Genomic DNA, 21020 nt, shown 5'->3' with positions numbered 1-21020 from the left:
TGCCCAATTGTAAGTTACATGCATTTAAGTAACACATTAACTTAAGTTAACTCTCTAAGTGTTGGTAAGAATCTCCCTTGAAACATACACTCCAAGAAAGGCTGGTCTCTGTGGATGCTCTAAGAATGGTGGTGCTGGCCGCGTGCTTCTGCGCGTGTGTGTGTGTGGTGTCTGGTTCCCTACATCACTGTCCAGTGTGGGTTTATGCTTCCTGACTTCTTCCCTTTTGTTCCCCCAGAATACCCAGGACAACACTTCCCCTGAAGGAGGGTGGATGGTCACTGATTCAACAACCTTAAGCTGGAATTTTCCAATCATAAGACACATGAAAGATAAAGTCAAGACACATGACAGAGAGGACTGGCTGGTCTGCGGGGGAAGGGAGAAGCACCAAAGGCCAGGACAGGTGGCTGACAGGCAGTCACGCCTCGGGCCCCACCGCCTCTGGGGCAGGGCTTGCGTCTTCTCAGCACATCATATCTAATCCTTCCGTTTGGACATGTGAAAATTCTATCTGATGTGCTCGATGTTCAGAAGCCGTTTCTGGGAACTACCACACATTCTTATGTGTGCAATGATTGATGGGCATCTCATTTGACTCTCAAATGGCCCTATGAGGGAATTTCCACTTTAAAGATAAAAAAACAATGAAACAGTAACTACAGTAACAATCAGGGCTTACTGTATAGCCCAGGGACATCTACTCGAAACTCCAATGACCTATATGGGAAAAGAATCTAAAAATGAGTGGATAGATGTATATATACAACTAAACCCCTTTGCTGTATGATGGAAACTAACACAACATTGTAAATCAATTACACTCCGGGAAAAAAAAGAAAACATAAACAGAACCTCAAAAAGAGTTAGCAATATGCAGGACACCACTGTGCTTGTAAGTGATGGAACTGGCTTGAAACTGGATCTGCTTCCGGCCAGTCCAAGACACCCAGTCCTGGTGTGATTCCCACACAGGTGGGAGACCTGTAAAGACCTGAACCAAGGAGACGGGGGAGGGCGGGGACAGCAGTTGTGGAAAGAAGGTCCTAACCACAGTTGCTGGAAAAACAGGTCCTACCTGGAGGGAATGCTTCATAAACAGCTACTGTTTTTACCTATTAGATGAGGCAACATCCAAAAGTTTGCTAATACCTTCTGTTGTCAAGGCTGAGAGGACATAGGCATACCACTGGTGAAGTGTAAATAGGAAACATCTGTGAAAACTACTAATTAATCTACCCCTTGGTTCAGTAATTTTTCTTCTGGGAATTTACTGAACAGAAAGAACTCGCGTAGACCTAAAGGACCATATTCACAGGTTATTTGTAGAAACCCTGGACTCCAATGTCCATTAAACTCAGGGATGATTCAATAAACTAAGGTACATTCATTCATATAGTGGACACAAATATAATAGAAAAAGAAGCTCCGATATGACAAGATCTCCCAAATAAGGTATGTATGTATGTGTTAATCACTCAGTTGTGTATGACTCTTTGTGATCCCATAAACTGTAGCCTACCAGGTTTCTCTAGTCATGGAATTCCAGAATACTGGAGTGGGTTGCCATTTCCTTCTCCAGGGGATCTTCCCAACCTAGGGATCGAACCTGGGTCTCCTACATTGCAGGCAGATTCGTTACCATTGAGCCACAGGGAAGCCCTGGTAAGGTATAGAATGGTGTATTTATAATTTATACTAGCTTTTGTGGAAAGAAGTGGGGAAATAAGAAACACGAGATAAAGGACTTCCCCTGTGGTCCAGTGGTAAAGAATCTGACTTCAATGTAGGGGACGTGGGCTTAATCCCTGGTCGGGGAACTAGGATCCCACATGCCACGAGGTAACCAAGCCCGTGTACCCCGACTACTAAGCCTGTGCTCTAGAGCCCATGAGCCACATATGCCACAACCAGATAAGCTTGTGTGCGTCACAGCTAGAGAAAGCCCATGTGCGGCAACAAAGACTAGCGCAGCCAAATAAAGAAATAAGAAAGATAATAACCTATAAAGGAAAAGAATCTATAAAAGGATATATATATATGAAGCTAATACAACATTGTAAATCATCTATACTTTGACTAAAAAAAAGAAATAAGAAAGAAAAAGTTCGTGTCCGACTCTTTGCAACCCCATGAATCGCAGCATGCCAGGCCTCCCTGTCTATCGCCAACTCCCAGAGTTTACCCAAACCCATGTCCATAGAGTCAGTGATGCCATCCAGCCATCTCATCCTCTGTCGTCCCCTTCTCCTCCTGCCCCCAATCCCTCCCAGCATCAGGGTCTTTTCCAATGAGTCAACTCTTCGCATGAGGTGGCCAAAGTATTGGAGTTTCAGCTTCAGCATCAGTCCCTCCAATGAACACCCAGTACTGATCTCCTTTAGGATGGACTGGTTGGATCTCTTTGCAGTCCAAGGGACTCTCAAGAGTCTTCTCCAACACCACAGTTCAGAAGCATCAATTCTTTAGCGCTCAGCTTTCTTTATAGTCCAACTGTCACATCCATACATGACCACTGGAAAAACCACAGCCTTATTCTCATGTTTTGACAATAACTTGTCTCCTTTTGAAAATTGCATTAGACTGGAGTATGTGAAGACTAGTGTTTCTAAGTTGATGCTTGCTTCCTCCATGACAAGAAGAGGGACCATCCACTGAGACCTGCACGTCTGAGCCATTCACCATGGCTTCAGGGACAGATCTTATGTTTAGAAATTCTAGGATGCTCTTTTCCCAGCTGATTCAGGAGGGATTATCTTAAGGAAATCATTTAAACTGCACCTGATTTAAATATACTAATTAACAAAGTCATTACTAAAGTAGTTACTACCAAACAGAGATCTTAACTGTTAATATATCAAGATTGTTCATTTACATAGTGCAGTCATACTAAGTGGACACAACTATTTAGGATAGTCTTGGGGTGCCCATAGCTGGAACAAAGTGGAAGGTAGTTTGTGCCATTTTATAGAGACAAATTTCTCCCATCTGGTGACATTTTGTGTTTGTTTGTTTCAATAAAGCTTATGGTTCATGAAAAAAAAAAAAAAGAAGAAAGAAAAAGTTCAAATCTACATAGTCACACATAGTATAGCTGGATTTAGAGACATTGGAAAAATATGTAAGAAATTAATATTTATGGTTACAGGGGTGGGAGAGATTTTTCACGGTACACATTTTAGATTTTTTTTTAACCATAAAAATAGATTATCAAAAATCAACGTTAAAAAGCCTGAATGAAGGAAGGCTCTGCCCAGGCTCCTGTCTCCAGTCAAGTCTGTCACTCCATGGCCTCCTCCACACACTCGCTCGTCTCCACTTGCCGGCCACTCCCATGCAGGCATCACCCAGGTCTTGCGTCCTCCAGAAGACCTTCCATGAGGTCCCAGAAGATCATGCTGTGCACTGTGCTTCACTGTATTTTTTGGAAGTTGTACACAGAGCTCTGAACTATTGGTTTCCTTCTCTTTAGATGAAGATGACAATGATATTTGACACTGAAACTCAGAGAGACTAACTAACTTGTCACAGGTCACCTAGGACAGAGCTGGGGCTGGAACCAGCTCTGAGCCCCATCTAAAGGCATTCCAGGGATTTCCCTGCTGGACCATGCTAAAACTCCATGCTCCCAATGCAGGGGGGCCGGGGTTCGAGCCCTGGTCAGGGAAATAGACCCGACATGCCACAACTAAGAGTTCCCATGCCACAACTAAAGATCCTGCATACCACAACGAAGATGGAAGAGCTCAAGTGTTGCAACGAACTTGGCACAGCCCAATAAATAAATAAATTTTTTTTTTTTAAAAATGCATTCTAGACAGACTGACAAAAGAAAGCCAGAGCAGCCCCGAAGCTCCAATCTGCTCTTCTCCAGCTCAGCTCACAGGCAGCCTTCAAACCAGCTCCCCAAGGCACCCAGGCACCGAGCTGGTTCCCCGGCGACCCCTTCCAATCGGGGACCCAGGCCCGCACGCGGGACGCCCCTACCCCCACCCCCAGCACGCCCCCCGGCTCCGGGGCGGCGTGTGCGACCTCGGTGCTGCCGCCGGGGGCTTTGAATCGGGCTGGCGGGCAACTGCAGCTGCAAATGCCTCCTCCGGCCCCGGTTGCACGAGGGGAAGAGCCCAGATTTCCCCAGCCGCTCCGGCACGGGGAACGATCGCAGCACCCCCCGAACTCCTCACCTCCTCCATCAGCCACCTAACCCCCGAGCCCCACCTCGGAGGAGGAAGCCGCCCGGGAGGTTGAGGATACGTTCTCCCGGCGGACGGGAGGCAGGATCCCGGGGCTGCACGATGGGAGAGGGAAAGGACTTCCTAAAAGGTGGCAAGGGGGCCGGGGGGCGGCAGGAGGACTCAGGAGTGGCCGCGGGAGGAACTACTCAGGGGTCCCAGCTTTCCCGGGAGAGGGGAGTGGGCCACCCTACGGGGGTGGGGGGCGGAGGGTGAGCAGTTTGGTCTGGGGCAGAGGGCGCCGCGGGCTGGCGGCGATCCGAGGCGGAGGAGAGGGGCAAAAAAAAAAAAAATGCATTCTATGCATTCTCCCCACTAGCCCCAGTTTGCCTCCAGGTATAGCTCCCAGCAACTCTGGTCCCTGAGGGAGAGTCTATGACCTCTCTGTCTGTCTTCCTGCCCTAACAGAGGCCTGAGCTCAGTGACAGGCAATCACATGCTCCAGGAAGGGCGGGAGGACAAGAGGAAGAGAAGCAGGAAGGCAGGGGAGGGGTGGGGGAGGGGAACTCACTCTTGTAGAGACATGTCCGAGTCGTCAGCATTGGCCATCCCCAGGTCCGAGTCATAGGACATGGGCTCCTCGGAACGGTCTGGACTCTTGGAGCCATTCTCTTGGAGGAGGCAGCTGTCAGAATTGAGGCTGCAGGAGAGCTGGGATGAACTGGCCGTGTCCAGGCTGAGGGAGGAGGCGGTGAGCTGCCGGTTCCGTCGGATCTTGTGGCCTGAGTGCTGGACCTCAATGTCCTCTGAGCCCGAGGAATGGGAGATGGAGTCCAGAGACTCCTTCCGCTGCAATTCAGCTCCAGGGGTAGTGAGGGGGTCGAGCTCTGAGAGCGGGCAGAGCCCCGAGAGGGCCAGCGGGGTGAGTGTCCACTCATTGAGGATGGCAGACTTGTAGGAGAGCTCAAAGGACAGGGACGTCAGGCCCTGAAGGAAGCTCAGGAGGAACTCTCCCTCCTCGGCGTCACGGAGCAGGGCTGTGGGCTGGTAGTATTCACACAGGCGGGCCTGCTCCTGTAGCAGCAGCTTCAGGTAGCACTCCATCAGGCCGTCGTTGAGGGCCAGCCGCAGCCAGGCCCGGCAGCGGCCCACATCCGTGCTCACAAAGATCAGGTGCTCCAACTCCGAGATGATGTGTCTGGGAAGATGGAGAACAGACATATTTCAAGAAACGACTGCCAGTCACCAAGATGTCATGTTATCCACTGGTTAGCAAGAGCCAAGAACAATGACTGCAAGTATACCTAGGCATGAAAAATTCTTGGATAACAGCATTTGAAGGGGAATTCAGAAAGATTCAGCTATAACCCCCAATGTTCTTAGGTTGGTATCATGAAGGATCATTGCCATTTTCAGGACATCTGTCTGGCCCGACAACATCTGCTCATCTGGGTCATGTCTGTTGAGCCCCCAGGGCAAGGTCTTTGGAGCTGTGAAGACACGGGGTCAAGACATGGTCCCTACCCTCGGTCCAGGTAATGACTTTTCAAGGGCATACTGAGGTAAGCCCTACTGTTAGCAGCACTCTGGTGTGGGCCAAGCAATCATTTCTGGGTTGCAGTAAGAAAAATGCCATAGAAATGAGGTCTCTGCACTGGGCCTTGAGGGATTTCAAGAGGCAAAGATGGAAGGAGAACTTTCAAGGCACAAGAGACTGATAGAGAAAAAGGCATAAAGGGGAGAAAAGCTACAGGCTATAACAGGAGTGGGGAGTGCTCTGGTTACAGCTTGGGGAGGAGGATGGAAGATTGGGTTGCAAGGCGAGGTAATAATACAGGTCTCGAGTATCAAATGGGGGAAGTAGAGTCGGGCAATGGTGCCCACACCTGGCTGTGCATTAGAACTCTGTAGAGAATGAGACCAGGATACAGGTTCCCGGGCCCCAGCCAAGTGAATCAGACCCCAGCCTGACATCTGGGAGCCTATGGCTACAGGGTTTTGCTCAGGAAAGCTACACGCCCACAGCTATGCAGACTTCATGGTAGAGTGTTCCATCCTGGTCCCACGTGTACCCAACTCAGCTTTAAATGCCCCTCCTCTGACTACACCAACCCCCGTGCATGGCTCCTCCACGGGAGCACTGACTATACTCTGCAGAACCCACGGATGGAGCTCTGGTCAGCTTAAGCTCGCTAAAGGCTGGCTGACTGACCAAAGAAGGAGATAAGGGGGACACTTAAAAAGGTACTTCCACCCAGAATTAAGGTAAGAGCCTGAGACAGGGCAGCGGCAGTAGACACGAAAAGGAAGATTCGAGACCGACAGGACACCTTGGGGCAGGACTGACAAGACACCAGGGGCATTTAACAGACCAGAGAGGCTCCATGCCAGCTGGCTGCTCCAGAGCCCAGGCGGTTCAGGGCAGGGCAGGCAAGCCAAGCATCTCAGGGCACACATTCAGATGCTCTGGCTGGACGCTGCTCTTCTTAAATTAAAAAAAAAAGAAAAAGCCCGACCTCCTTACAAGTATGATACTTAGCACAAATATGCAAACGTCCTCAGGCAGGGTCAGCAAATTTCTGGAAAGGGGCAGACAGTAAAGATTTTAGGCTTTGCAGGCCGCGCAGCTTCTGCTGCAACTACAGAATTTGCCAGAGGAGGAGAAAAGAAGGCTCCTGCTTTTACTCAGGGTGCCTAGCCCAGGGGCTCAACAGCGCCTGAGGGGCTCACTGAGGCCTGGCCTGACACTACCCTCCCCTGGGCCATCTCCTCTCCAGGACACAGGGCTCCCTGTGGCTTTCCACAGAAAAGTCCTGGAAGGAAAAGCCCAGAGCCCCACATACTGAAGCTCCACCCCGGCGTGAACCCCGCCCCCACCCAGCGGCTCTCACTTGTGGGTGACAGCTTTCAGGAGAGGCCAGAAGACGGGCTGAGGCAGAGGCTTCTGGTGGGCGCCTTTTTTCCTCTTCCCTCCGGCCTCAGCGCGGATGTGCTTGGCGTGCAGGCCGTGAATGAAGACGGCCTCCAGGGCGCTGCACATGCTGTTGGCATCTCCGTCTTCGCTCGTGACCACCGCGTCCGAGGACACGTACTGCTTCTGCAGCGCCTTCACGGAGCCCACTAGCTTCTTCTTGATGACCTAGGCGGTGCCGGACACAACACGGGTCTTTAGAGGCTCCTGTGGCGACCCCTGCAATGTCACTCTGCTTGTCGCCAACCACGTGGGTCCCCATGCAAGCTCAAATCCGTGTATCTATGCAACAAGACTAGGACAGGCTGGGACTTCCCTGGTGGTCCAATGGCTAAGGCTGTGCGCTCTCAACGTAGGGGTCCCTGGTCAAGGGGCGAGGGCCCACATGCCGCAACTAAATATACTGCATGCTGCAACAAAGGCCCAGTGCAGCCAAATAAATAAATTAAAATTTTTTCTTTTTTAAAATTTTTTAAAAAGAAAAAACCAAAAAATTTTAATTAAAAAAAAATTTAGTACAGGCTAATGGTAGAAAATAAAGAGAAGAAAAAGAAAAAAATCACACTGAGAGGTGGTGTTGTTATTATTATTATTATTTGCAAAGATATTTGTGGGGTTTTTTTGCTTGGTTTTCAGCTTTTAAATTTATTTACTTATTTATTGGCCATGCTGCGAGGCTTACAGGATCTTAGTTCCCCAACCAGGAATTGAACCTGGGCCACAGCAGTGAAAGCACCAGGTCCTAACCACTGGACTGCCAGGGAACTGCCTGTTTGCTTGTTTTTTAAACCAAACTTCAGTGAGCTGACAGCCATATAAACCTTGTGTTTAAGTACTGACTCCATCATAGTTACAGATATGGGAGCTGAAGTAATTCATCTAGGGCGGGAGTGAGATTTTTCCATCTTAATCATATGACCAACATTCCACAGAGAGTCAATAAGTTAAGAGGCAAAAAGTGCTGCGTTAAAACAATAAAAACGCCTGGAAACAGGAGCATGGTTTATAGGAAGAAAGATCCTAGACCTGGCAGTCACAGCCTGGGTTTAATCTCAGTTCTGGTAGTCACCAGCTGGGTCACCTCAGATATTCCACCTAACCTCTCTGAGCCTCAATTTCCTATCTGTTATACAGAAATAATACTCTGTGATTTGCACTTGAGCGGGGGAACTCTTTGAGGGCAGGACTAGCTTTTTATTCATCCTCGTGACCTCAACAATGGTCCTGGTTCTCGGCATGTGTACTCGGTAAATGATTGCTGAATGAGTAAATCATAAAACATACACAGGAATCTTCCCTGGTGGTCCAGTGGTTAAGAATCCACCTTTGAATGAAGGGGACACCTCCAGGGTTCGATCCCTGGTCAGGGAATTAAGATCCTACATGTCTTGGGACAACTAAGCCCAAACACTATAACTAAAGAGCCTGTGAGCCACAACTGGAGAAGCCCACACACACTGCAACTAGAGAAAGCCTATATTTAAATATACATAAAGTCCTTTGGACATACAGAGTTAAGATTGTCCTAGCATAATAAAAGTACATAAGTCAAAATTACCTAAGGGTTTGGAAAAGGACTGGAAGGGATTACAGAAAAACTGGTTTCAATTATTAGGTGACAGGATTATGGACAAATATGTCACTGGTTTTTATTTTAGACAACACAATCCATGTTAATGTTCTTTGAAAAGTTATATGTTCTTTTGTTAGAATAGCTTTAATGAGACATAATTTACATATCATAAAATCTGCTCATTAAAACACACAGCTCGGTGGTTTTTAGCACATTCACAGAACTGTGCAACCATTGCTACTATCTAATTTTAGAACATTTCATTGCCCTCAAAAGAAACCCTGTACCTATTAGCAATCACTCACTATTCCCTTCCTCCCCCAACTTCTGGCAACCACCGATCTACTTTCTGTCTCTATGGATTTGCCTATTTTCTGGACATTTCATATAAATGGAATCACACAACATACAGCTTTTGTGTCTGACTTCTTTCACTTAGCATGTTTTCAAGTTTGTCGGTGTTGTAGCTTGGATCAGTAGTTCATTCCTTTTTATTGCCAAATAATATTCCACTGCGCAGATATATCACATTTTATTTATGCACTCATCAATTAATAGATATTTGGGTCGTTTCCACTTTTTCGGCTGCAATGTTGCTTGAACATTCATGTACAAGTTTTTGTGTAGACATATGTTTTCAGTTCTCTTGGGTATATACCTAGGAATGGAATTGCTGGGTTGTATATAACACTGTTCCACTTTTTGAGGAACTATCAAAGTGTTTTCCACAATGGCTATACCATTTTACACTCCCACCAGCAAGGGATGCGGGTTCCAACTTCTCTACAACCTCACCAACACTTATTATTGTCTGCCATTTTCATTACAGCCATCCTGATAGGTATGAAGTATCTCAATATGGTTTTTTTTCCCCTGACACTGCTCGGGACGTGGGATTTTAGTTCCCTTACCAAGGAGTTAATCCACACTCTCTGCAATGGAAACTCAGAGTCTTAACCACTGGACAACCTGGGAAGTCCTTCATTATGGCTTTTTTTTTCCCCTAACTATTTTATTTTAAAAATTTTTATTGGCGTATAGTTGATTTATAATGTTGTGTTAGTTTCAGGGGCACAGCAAAGTGAATCAGTTTTATATATATATATATCTCCACCCTTTAAAAAAATTATTTTCCCATATAGGCTATTATTGAGTATTGACCTTTGCTACACAGCAGGTGCTTATTGTTATTGTTGTTGTTCAGTCGCTAAGTCGTGTCCGACTCTTTGCAACCCCATGGACTGTAGCACGCCAGGCTTCCCTGTCCTTCACTATCTCCTGGAGTTTGTGAAGGAGAGGGAGACACGTCCCCAGTGCATGTCCATTGAGTCAGTGATGCCATCCAACCATCTCATCCTCTGTTGCCCCCTTCTCCTCCTGCCCTCAATCTTTCCCAGCATCAGGGTCTTTTCCAATGAATCTGTTCTTTGCATCAGGTGGCCGAAGTACTTCCTTATTAGTTATCTATTTTATATATAGCAGTGTGTATATCAGTCCCAACCTCCCAATTTATCCCTCCCTTCCCCTTATCCCCTGATAACCATGTTTGTTTCCTACACTAGTGACTTCACTTCTGTTTTCTTCCTTATGGCTTTGATCTGTCTTTGTCTAATGTCTAATGATATTGAGCATCTTTTTATGTATTTATTGGTCATCTGCATATCTTCTTCAGAGAAATCCCTGGTCTTCCGGTAACCTATATTCAATCCCCATTATTTCTTGTAAATCCCCATTTTATCACCAATAAGATGATTTTGGGCAGGATCTTTTGTGGGCAACTTTTTCTCAGCCTGAGGCTTCTCTTTCTAAACAGGGCTAATTCATTTCAAAGCGAGAAAAAACAAAGGCATGGCTGTCCCAGGCACCCCTTCCCCCACCCTGATCGTCCCTTGTTGCCTACCGGGATGGCAGCCCGGGGGTCCAGTCCATTCTCCACCCCTGAGAGCATTTCCACTCCAGCAGCAGCTCCCCAGGAGAATCACATGACACCTGCAGGGACAGACATGGCCACAGGAGCAGTCACTGCGCCAGCCCGCCTGTTCCCCACACCTCACCCCCAAAACTGCAACTGAAAGGACTTTGAATACAAACGTAAAAACTGAGAGTGGATTTTAAGGAAGGAAATAAGGAAGGAAAAAAAGGCTGATGGATTGGACCTCATGAGGAGAGGAGCCCTGGGTGCCAAGGGCGGGTCTGTCCCAAAAGGCGGGTAGAAAGGGCCCTTTGTACTTAGTTGCTCAGTTACGTCTGACTCTTCTCTGATTCCATGGACAGAGTAGCCTGGCGGGCTACAGTCCATGGGGATTCTCCAGGCAAGAATACTGGAGTGGGTTGCCCTGCACTCCTCCAGGGGATCTTCCCAGCCAAGGGACTGAACCCAGGTCTCCCACATTCTTTACCATCTGAGCACCAGCGAAGCCCAAGAATACTGGAGTGGGTAGGCTATCCCTTCTCCAGGGGATCTTCCCGACCCAGGAATCAAACCGGGGTCTCCTGCACTGCAGGCGGATTCTTTACCAGCTGAGCCACCAGGGAAGCCCAGAAAGGGCCCTTTACACCGCACCAAACACTGGCACCAAAAGGCAGGGGACGAAAGGCAGATCTGATACAGAGCTGAGGGCGCAAGGGGACTGCTGCAGCTGAAGGCGCCAAGAACCCACAGGGGCTGAGAAGCAGGAACTCACAGTTCACATTCAGGGCCTGGGCCCTGCAACTGTCCCGTGACTCCTCTCCTAGCCCAGGCTCGGCCAGCCAGCGGGGAAAAGTACAACTGACATGGCTTCAGATGAATGGCACTCCTGCCACACTGCTGCTTCTCCTCTGGGCCATGAGGGCCTAGCCTGAGCAGCAGAGGCACATGTCTAAAGGGTAACAACATGGGTTCTAATCTTAATTTGCCACTAACCAACTTGGCACACTGGGGCATGTATCAGACCTCTTGGATGGAGACTATGAGTGTGGACAGTGCCAAGCACAGGGCCTGATATTTACCAAGGATAAATGGTATCTCTAACCCGAGTGGACGTGGCTGTCCAAATTTACCGGTGAAGAATGCCACTGCCCAAATAAGTGTGTGCAGGCAGCTCAAGTCACTATGCAGAGACATCTCTTGGGGCAGCTGGCTTTCTCCTGAGGCAACTAGGCCAAGGGTGGCACAGTGGGGGATGGTGGGGACTTCGGCCTGAACCTGAGGGGGCTGCTGCCTGGTCCCACCACAGCAACTTGTCCAGACCAGGACTGGACAGGCACACTCACATCTAACAAATCTCGAGTGGCCACACAGCTGAGCATGAGAGGACACCAAAAACAGAATAGCAAAAAAGGGTTATTGCTGTCTCTGTTTCAAAAACTCATGCCCCAAGGGAGTCCCATGGCAGTCCAGTGGTTAAGACTCCATGTTTCCATTGCAGGGGCTGTGAGTTCAATCCCTGGTTGAGAAACTGAGATCCCACATGCCAAAAAAAACAATCAACCGAAACTCACGGCCCAAAGACGTTACTAAAATCAAGGCACGCTCAATGAGTTTTGTACCTTTTACATATATCGCCTCATTCGTTTCTCATAACCACCCTGGGAGTGTTTTATTGTCTTAGTGTTTATTTCTGTCTTTATTAACAGAAGCTGATGCAAGTCAAGGAAATTCCCAAGATTTCAAGGCTGGTAAGTGGCCAACTCCACCGCCCACTGCCAGGACAAGGGTCACCCCTGCTCAAGGGAAACCCTCAGCCTGACAGAGTATGATCACCTCCCTTCTGGAAGAGGTGGGTGTGGATGAGGGCTAAGGCAGGGAGGGAAAAGGGGGCAGGGAGGCCTGGGGGTCCAGGTGAGGGGCTGCAGGGGGACACTGAGGTCAGCCTGGCAGGAAAAGTTTATAGGAGGATGTGAGCGCGACACTTAGAAGTGACAGAGGCAGCACAGCCCTTAACAGTGGGAGATGGTCTGATTCAGTCCCTGGTCCCTGGGGCTGGCAGAGGGTAAACTGGACCCAGAGCTGACCTCCCGCAGTAAAGACACAACGGAATGAGGGAGGAGTTTGGAGGGTGGCCCCTGCAGAGCCAGCCCTGGTCAGGGCGTGACGGACCACAGGGTGCAACCCTTGGCCTCAGGCCCTGTCTTACTGCCTCACCCTCACCTCATTCCCCCTCCCACCTACAGTGATTCTCGGGCCCTCGTCCAGTCTCCCGCCACCAGCACCCCAGGCAGAAGGACCGGTGTTGCAGACAGTCCCTCTGGACAACGTTTCCTCCAGGCCACCTTGTGCGGCTCAGGAGGCCAAATCCAGGCGTTCTGGCTCCAAGACCCTGGCACCAATCCCCTTCAGTAATTCCAGCGGCCACAGGCCTCCCCTCAGGCCACAGGCCTCCCCTCGGGCCTGCCTCTTCTGGAGGGAGCCTCAAGCCCCACAGCTGCCCTTCCCTCAACCAGCCACAGGTCAGGACAGGAAAGGCTTAGGCCTCAGCAACCCAGAACAACAGCCTGGGTTCATTAAGGCCTCATAATGAATTAACTGAAAATAATATTCATGGGTGGAGAAGAGGGGGGTAGCCCTGTTAGGAAGCAGGTGCTTCAGGCCAGTAAGGGTCTCTCACACATAGACTGACGCTAAGAGGTCAGAGCAGGGCCAGACAAGTACCTGTCGCTTTTAAAACCAAGTGTCAGAAAGGCTGCAGAGTGACAGTGCAGAGAAGTTCAGAAGGCAACGGCCACTTGATATGTCACAAAACGGGACTGAGGCTTTGGGGTTCATGCCACACTTTGGGGCACACCTTCCTTTGCAAGAAGCCAAAGCACCCCACCTATGTGGGTCTGCCCCAGCATGCCTCAGGGAGGCAGCAAACAGCTCAGAGGCAGGAGGGTGATGGTTGATGGCACGAGAACTTGCTGATGGAACCAGAATGGGGCTCGGTCTCTTGACTGCTGGGTCAGCAGTCCATCATTCTCCAGGCCCCCCCAGTCTACCTTCCCATGGGACGGGTTTCACTTCCTGTCCTCAGAACACTCTTCACTGACACCAAAAACCAAACTAAAGCGGGGGGGTGGTGGGGGGGAGCTGCAAAGAGACCTAGGCTAAAAAGAGTAAGGGGATAATGTGGGGAACACTGCTAAAAGGTTCTTCAAACACCACTGGTGGAGTTTGGCAGAAAAGGCGACTTCTGTCTGCCCCTGAGGCAAATCCTATCCTTGAAAAGTCTACCTCTCCCCCTAAGTAACAATTCACCCGGACTCAACGCTTCAAGCTTCTCTAATCTCATGTAATTCTTAAATCAATCCTGTCAGAGAAGGGTGATTATCCCCATTTTACAAAGGAGAAAACTAAGGGTCAATAGGAATAGAACTCTTTGGTTTCCTCATTCTAAGTCTTGTGTCTTTTACCAGATCAAAGCGTCTCAGGTCTTTGATTCCAAGAGTTTCAGGCAAAACTTATTACTTTCGAACTAAGTAATAATTAACTTTACACTCAGAAACTCAATCTTACCCATCAAGTCTGTAGTCCCAACCAGCTGAGGCCAAGTCCTTTCCATGGTACCCAGGTTTCACAGTTGTTTTTTCTTAAATGTTCCAACACACAGGAAGGAATTGTTCTGGTTGCTTTTCTTTCTTATGCTGCCTGGCCTTCTATGTATGCCCAATTTCACTTCCTCCAGAGACCAAGGAAGAAAGAAAAGAAAAAAATGGCTTAGATGAGACTTACACAACAGGAAGAAAAGAACTGCTGGGCTTCTCCAGTTCTGAAACACTCCATCCATCAGTAAACAGCAGCCTCCTCTCCTTGGAGACTTCCCAGCTATTCCCAACAGCCTGCTCTCTACCGCCTGAATCCAGCCCTGTACCGGGCTATTGAGAACAGTCTGGCATTTAAGCCATCCAGCTGCTGTATGAACTGATGAGTCATGATTTTCAGTTGGAAAAGAAGGACAAAGTTATCTTCTGATTCAGAAGGGCAGCTGATCTTTCAGACGTGTGAGTGCGGAGTGAGTAAACTATACCTCTTTCCACCTGAAGACAGCTGCATTTCTGGACAAGTGTCCTGAGGCAGGAGAAGGGAGTGGGGAGAGTGTGGAACAGCCTTTGAAGTTATCAGATGCCAGCTAGAGGGACAGAAATCTCTAGCCCTGTGATTCCCAAACTAAAGGCTAGTGAGTAAGGCCAGAAATGTGAAGTCAGTGAAGACAGAGCAGCTTTCTTTCCTCCTTCCTTCCTTCCTTCCATCAATAACACCCATCTCCCCCATATTCTTGTCCCATCCTTAGGATTCCAGCAAGGACCAACTCTGAATGAATGATAACAGGAACTTTGATTCATTCACCATTGCATTTCTGGTGCCTAGAGCAACACACAGCACATAGTCATGCTCAAGAAACATCTACTGGATGAACATTAGAATAAAACAAAAATAAGGCTCAGGGCAGGAATCTCCATTTCACAGGCTGAGGGAAGCTGAGGTATACAGTTCTCAGCCAGGATGGAACACCTTACATTAAACCACCCTGCCGGCTGGCTAAAACTATTTCAATGTATCCCACCTTAATAGGGTGGGGGGTGGACATTGAAGGGAGAAGAGTATTCAACTTTTCAAAGGAGCAAGACTATAAATAGCAAGAGGGCTTCCCTGGTGGTCCAGTGGCTAACATTCCATGCTCCCAATGCAGGGGGCCTAGGTTTGATCCCTGGTCAGGGAACTAGATCCTGCATGCCATAGTTAAAAAGATCCTGTGTGCTACAACTAAAACTCAGTGCAGCCAAATAAGTAAATAAATATGGGGAAAAAAAGATTATGAATGGCAAACAAAGACAACAGGTCCTATTGGGGACCCTTTAAAATTGCTACCAAATGGTCTCTAAAGCCAGGTCATCAGAATTTGAAAAGAATGTGTACCCCCAAAGCCCAGGCGATGATAAATGCTGAAAGTGGGGCCTCAGGAATGTCCCTCTGCCTCAGCCACTCAGATATCTGGGCTCCCCATGTTCATGGGTAACCAAATGGCCCAAACTCAAAGATCCAGCACCTGCAGAAAGAGGAAGTGATTCAACAGCCGCTATACCCGCCTGAGCCTCTGCCTCCTGGGAGCCCTCTCACCTACGCTCTTCACAACGTGTAACATCATCTCTGGCATCCACTGCATTCCCTGTGCTCAGGACAGGTCTGCTCTCAGCTCTAGCTGGCAGGAGCACCAGGAACAGGTCCATAACAAGTAACAACACACATGGACACGGCTCTGTGAACACTGCCACACAGTGGTGCTCCCGGAGCTTATTCCCAGCCAGAAAACCAGCCAACAGGAAGTGATGGCTTCCATTGCCCCAGGCTATGTGGGAGCCAAGTGAGTGGCCATTCTTCACCTTCCAGGTATCTGGTGACACCTACCATTCCGGAAGCAGCACAAGTCATTTAATATGAATGTTAGACATACAATTTCAGGGGGCAAGTCCAGGGGACCAGACAACTGGGAAAAAATTCCCTGACCCTGACCCAAAGCAGGGAGCTCTACTTCTCCACACTTAACACCACATGAGGCCCTGCCGGCACCCATCAAACCCCTCAGTGTCTAACTGCTGGGCTCCCAGAAAGCAGTGACATTTGGCTGTTGAGGGGCAGCTGGTGAGGTTGGCAGGGGGACTCTGCACTGATTCTCAGACTGAGTGGGGACTGGGTTAAGGGAAAAACAGGTGTAGAACTGAGCTGGGGATAGCAGAGGTGAGAGGGCAGGAGACCTCATTTTTAATAAGATTGGGTGAGGATGCTAAGAACTGGGCACCAAGAGTCAGGGGCAGTTTAGCAAAGACTTAGGGACAGGAGTGTCCTCTGATGGTTGGAGATGGATAGGAAGTCTGTGGTGGGCTAGGAAGTGAGGGGTTGAGTCTGAAGACAAGAGGCGTGTAAGACTTGAGAAAGGGCTGAGATCAGAGTTATCAAAAAGAAAAACGTGTGCTCAACAGGGCGTCTACTTTGGTGGTGGGTCTTAAATGAGAGTTGGACAGAGATGGGGTATTCAGGATGGGCATACCTTGGGGAGTTGAGCAGAGGGTGTGGAAGATTCAGATAAGAAGGCTGATCATGAAAAGGGCTAACCGAACCAGAAAAGAGTCCAGTGTGCGGCATGAGGATCGCCAAAGGGGTTGAGAGGTGAAGATGATATGTGCTGGGGGGAAGCAGAGGCATGTGGTCAAGGTCGGGGTTGGAACTGGGCTACAGTGAGGTCAAGGATGAGGCTGCATTTACGCAAGACCGGTGGTGGCGGGGTGGGGTGGTAAGCGCTAGGGTCAGGTCACGAGTGGCAAATGGAGGGGACAGGCCAGCAGCGGCGGTGCGGGCCGAAGGCTAGGGTCGAGTGGGGCGCGGAGCTTGGGCTGGGAAGGGTGAGGGCTCAGAAGTAGGGCAGTCTCAAGGCAACCAGGGGTCTGGGCTCACGGAGAGTGCTGGTGTTCCCTTGCTCATATGCGTCCCGGCCTCGCCGCCCCTCTGCTGCCCGCCTCGCCCCGGATCCTTAACTCACCGAAGGGAGCGGCGAGGGGGCGGGGGCACTGCCAGCCGCTGCAGCCCCTAAGCCTCGGATGGGACGCCGCGGCCTCCCGGCCACTGACAACAGGAAGCGGCTCCCGCGGCGCCTGACGCCGTCACGTCTCTCTGCGTCCGGCCCCGCCCCTGCCCATGGAGCCAATCGTGGGGCCCGGAGGGGCCTCGGGGCGGGGCCAGCGCTCTCCGGTGCCGGAGGGTTCTCAGCCCGGGGGTAGATACGTGTTCTGGGAGGCTCACGGTCAACGTACCCCAGCGGGGCGCGGAGAAGCAAGGCCGCCGGCGCCCGGCGGAATGCGTCCTCACTGCCCGCCTCCCGCTGGATCTGTGTCAGACGAGATCCTGGCTTCTGAGTTCCTGACCACATCTGCGTAGAACTGGGGCTGTCACTTGGCCTCCAGTGAAGGCTCCCCGCTTGGAAAATGGGACCAACGCCTACCCTATTTTTGCCTCCCTCAGGGCATCAGTGTAGCCAGATGGGCAGAGCCCAGGCCCAGCTTGGAGCTTCTCTCCCGCCTGGCGTTTCTCAGGAAAAGCGTGTATGTTTTAAGCACAGCTTGTATCAAGGGAACGCCTTGAGGTCCCCTGGGCATTATCTAGTAACGTACCATCATGCCTGCGCCACCACACTCCCTGAAGCAGTTTTTCTCACGTAGCCTTGTAGTGGTTTGCTTTCCGTTGCAGAAGTGATATTTCTCTTTCAAATGGAATCAGAATAGGGACTTCCTTGGTGGTGCAGTGGTTAAGACTCCATGCTGCCAATGAAGGGGGTTCCATCCCTGGTCAGGGAACTAGATCCCACAAACCAACGAAGACCTGGCGCAGCCAAATATTTTTTTAAAAGGGGTGGTACTGAGAACCAAAGGTCAAAAGTGGGGGTTGGGGGGCGGGTCCTGCCATACTTGAGACATTTAACACGCTTGGGTTTCAATCTAGTGAGACTAAGGCCTGCGTGTGGGAAGAGGTACCACTACATGCAGGGCTTCCCACTACGTGCAGGGCCGTGGGACTTTGGGGTGGTTTTACAGGACTGGGGGATGGGGGACACACCAGTCTTGGGAGGAAGCTCCACTGATCCCTGCTGGGGTATTATGCTCCATCCACCTCTTCAGAGAAGGTGTCCTTCATATCTCTGGGAAGGTTGAGGTCCTAGTGTAAGCAGATAGGATGGGGGGATGGGGAAGTCCTAGGAGGAAAAGAACTCAATATAGCTTTTTGACATAAGAGAAGCCATTTTATGCCTAAGCTGTTTTGTGATCTAAGCCTGGCCACAATGCTTGCCCTTGAACAGGTCTCAGTAATTAATGATCTGAAAGGAACAAAAGATTGCAATCGAGAAACAATAATTCAGCCATGAAACAAGAATCCTAGTTCCTCCTCAAGGGCTGGACGTAAAAATCTGACACACCTCTTTGAGTTGTGCTATAGGAACTAAGTCCCCCTTGCCCCCCTCACGCCCCACATCCCCACCCTCCCTCCCACCAGGTGGAGGGTGGTAACTGCATGCTCAGTTACCAGCCTGGAGGAAAAATAAGGAAAGATGATGTTGACATTTTCTGACTTTGTGACTTCAGTCAACTAAAGCTTGAACTCTCTCAACATTTTCCCTTATTCTATGTTAAATCCCTCTGCTGAAGCCCCTTCATGAAGGTGCATACACCACCCAAGCCCCTTCATGAAATACCCATGTTCAGAAAGGCAAAATGGTTGTCTGAGGAGGTCTTACAAATAACAGAAAAGAGAAGCAAAAGGCAAAGGAGAAAAGGAAAGATATACCCATCTGAATGCAGACTTCCAGAGAATAGCAAGGAGAGATAAAGTATTTTTAAGTGAATAATGCAAAGATATAGAGGAAAACAATAGAAAGGGAAAGACTAGAGATCTCTTCAAGAAAATTAGAGATACCAAGGGAACATTTCATGCAAAGATGTGTACAATAAAGGACAGAAAGGGTATGGACCTAACAAAATCAGAAGATTTTAAGAATAGGTAGCAAGAATAAACAGAAGAATTATACAAAAAAGATCTTCACGACCCAGATAATCATGATGGCGTGATCACTCACCTAGAGCCAGACATCCTGGAATGTGAAGTCAAGTGGGCCTTAGGAAGCATCGCTATGAACAAAGCTAGTAGAGGTGATGGAATTCCAGTTGAGCTATTTCAAATCCTAAAACATGATGCTGTGAAAGTGCTGCACTCAATATGTCAGCAACTTTGGAAAACACAGCAGTGGCCACAGGACTGGAAAAAGTCAGTTTTCATTCCAGACCCAAAGAAGGGCAATGCCAAAGAATGTTCAAATTACTGCACAATTGCACTTATCTCACATGCCAGCAAACTAAGGCTCAAAATCCTTCAAACTAGGCTTCAACAGTATGTGAACTGAGAACTTCCAGATGTACAAGCTGGATTTAGATAAGGCAGAGGAACCAGAGATCAAGTTGCCAACATCCATTGGATCATAGAAAAAGCAAAAGAATTCCAGAAAAACATCTACTTCTGCTTCATTGACTATGGTAAATCTTTTGACTGTGTGGATCACAACAACTGTGGAAAATCCTTAAAGAGATAGGAATATCAGACCACTTTACCTGCCTCCTTCAAAACTTGTATGCAGGTCAAGAAGCAAAGTTAGAACTGGACCTGGAACAATGGACTGATTTCAAATAGGGAAAGGTACATGAAGGCTATATATTGTACGTCAGCCTGCTTATTTAGTATGTCAGTTCAGCTCAGTTCAGTTGCTCAGTCATGTCCGACTCTTTGCAACCCCATGAATCACAGCATGCCAGGCCTCCCTGTCCATCACCAACTCCCAGAGTTTACTCAAACTCATGCCCATCGAGTCGGTGATGCCATCAAGCCATCTCATCCTCTGTTGTCCCCTTCTCCTCCTGCCCCCAATCCCTCCCAGCATCAGGGTCTTTTCCAATGAGTCAACTCTTCGCATGAGGTGGCCAAAGTATTGGAGTTTCAGCTTCAGCATCAGTCCTTCCAATGAACACCCAGGACTGATCTCCTTTAGGATGGACTGGTTGGATCTCCTTGCAGTCCAAGGGACTCTCAAGAGTCTTCTCCAACACCACAGTTCAAAAGCATCAATTTTTCGGTGCTCAACTTTCCTCACAGTCCAACTCTCACATCCATACATGACCACTGGAAAAACCATAACCTTGACCAGGCAGAGCTTTGTTGGCAAAGTAATGTCTCTGCTTTTTAATATGCTGTCTAGGTTGGTCATAGCTTTCCTTCCAAGGAGTAAGCGTTTTTTAATTTCATGGCTGCAATCACCATCTGCAGTGATTTTGGAGCCCCCAAAAATAAAGTCTGACACTGTTTCCACTGTCTCCCCATCTATTTTCCATGAGGTGATGGGACCAGATGCCATGATCTTAGTTTTCTGAATGTTGAGCTTTAAGCCAACTTTTTCACTCTCCTCTTTCACCTTTCCTGACACTTAGTATGTCAGTCCTTCTTATTTAATTTCTATGCAGGGTACCTCACGGGAAATGCTGGCTGGATGAAGCACAAGCTGGAATCAAGATTGCCAGGAGAAATATCAGTAACCTTAGATATGCAGATGACACCGCCCTTATGGCAGAGAGCAAAGAGGAATAAAAGAGCCTCTTGATGAAGGTAAAAGAGGAGAGTGAAAATCTGGCTTAAAACTCAACATTCAAAGAAAGAAGATCATGGCATCCAGTCCCATCACTTCCCGGCAAATAGATGGGGAAACAATGCAAACAGTGACAGACTTTATTTTCTTGGGCTCCAAAATCACTGTAG

General features: G+C 48.8%; 1 protein-coding gene across 5 annotated transcripts in view; it reads right to left on the bottom strand.

Annotated features, from left to right (window-relative positions):
* The window catches only part of PLEKHM1 (pleckstrin homology and RUN domain containing M1), a 58493-nt gene extending 41127 nt beyond the window's left edge, over nucleotides 1–17366 (bottom strand). For 2 of the 5 annotated variants that reach the window (XM_043466138.1, XM_043466166.1), the window contains exons 1-5: nucleotides 17212–17365; nucleotides 14193–14355; nucleotides 10617–10705; nucleotides 7064–7311; nucleotides 4744–5370 (exon numbers count right to left, since the gene is read on the bottom strand). In XM_043466138.1, the coding sequence (XP_043322073.1) occupies nucleotides 4744–5370; nucleotides 7064–7311; nucleotides 10617–10664 (923 nt within the window). In that variant the 5' untranslated portion in view covers nucleotides 10665–10705; nucleotides 14193–14355; nucleotides 17212–17365. Of the gene's footprint in view, nucleotides 1–4743; nucleotides 5371–7063; nucleotides 7312–10616; nucleotides 10706–14192; nucleotides 14356–14408; nucleotides 14579–17211 lie in introns of those variants that run through there. The other 3 variants (XM_043466173.1, XM_043466156.1, XM_043466147.1) reach the window with 3 other exon arrangements.
* Nucleotides 17367–21020: the final 3654 nt, after the last annotated feature.

Source organism: Cervus canadensis, chromosome 1 (assembly GCF_019320065.1).
Source record: "Cervus canadensis isolate Bull #8, Minnesota chromosome 1, ASM1932006v1, whole genome shotgun sequence".
In the NCBI taxonomy this organism is placed as follows: domain Eukaryota; kingdom Metazoa; phylum Chordata; class Mammalia; order Artiodactyla; family Cervidae; genus Cervus; species Cervus canadensis.
The sequence above is the reverse complement of the archived record's forward strand: the minus strand, read 5'-3'. Positions and strand labels throughout refer to the sequence as shown.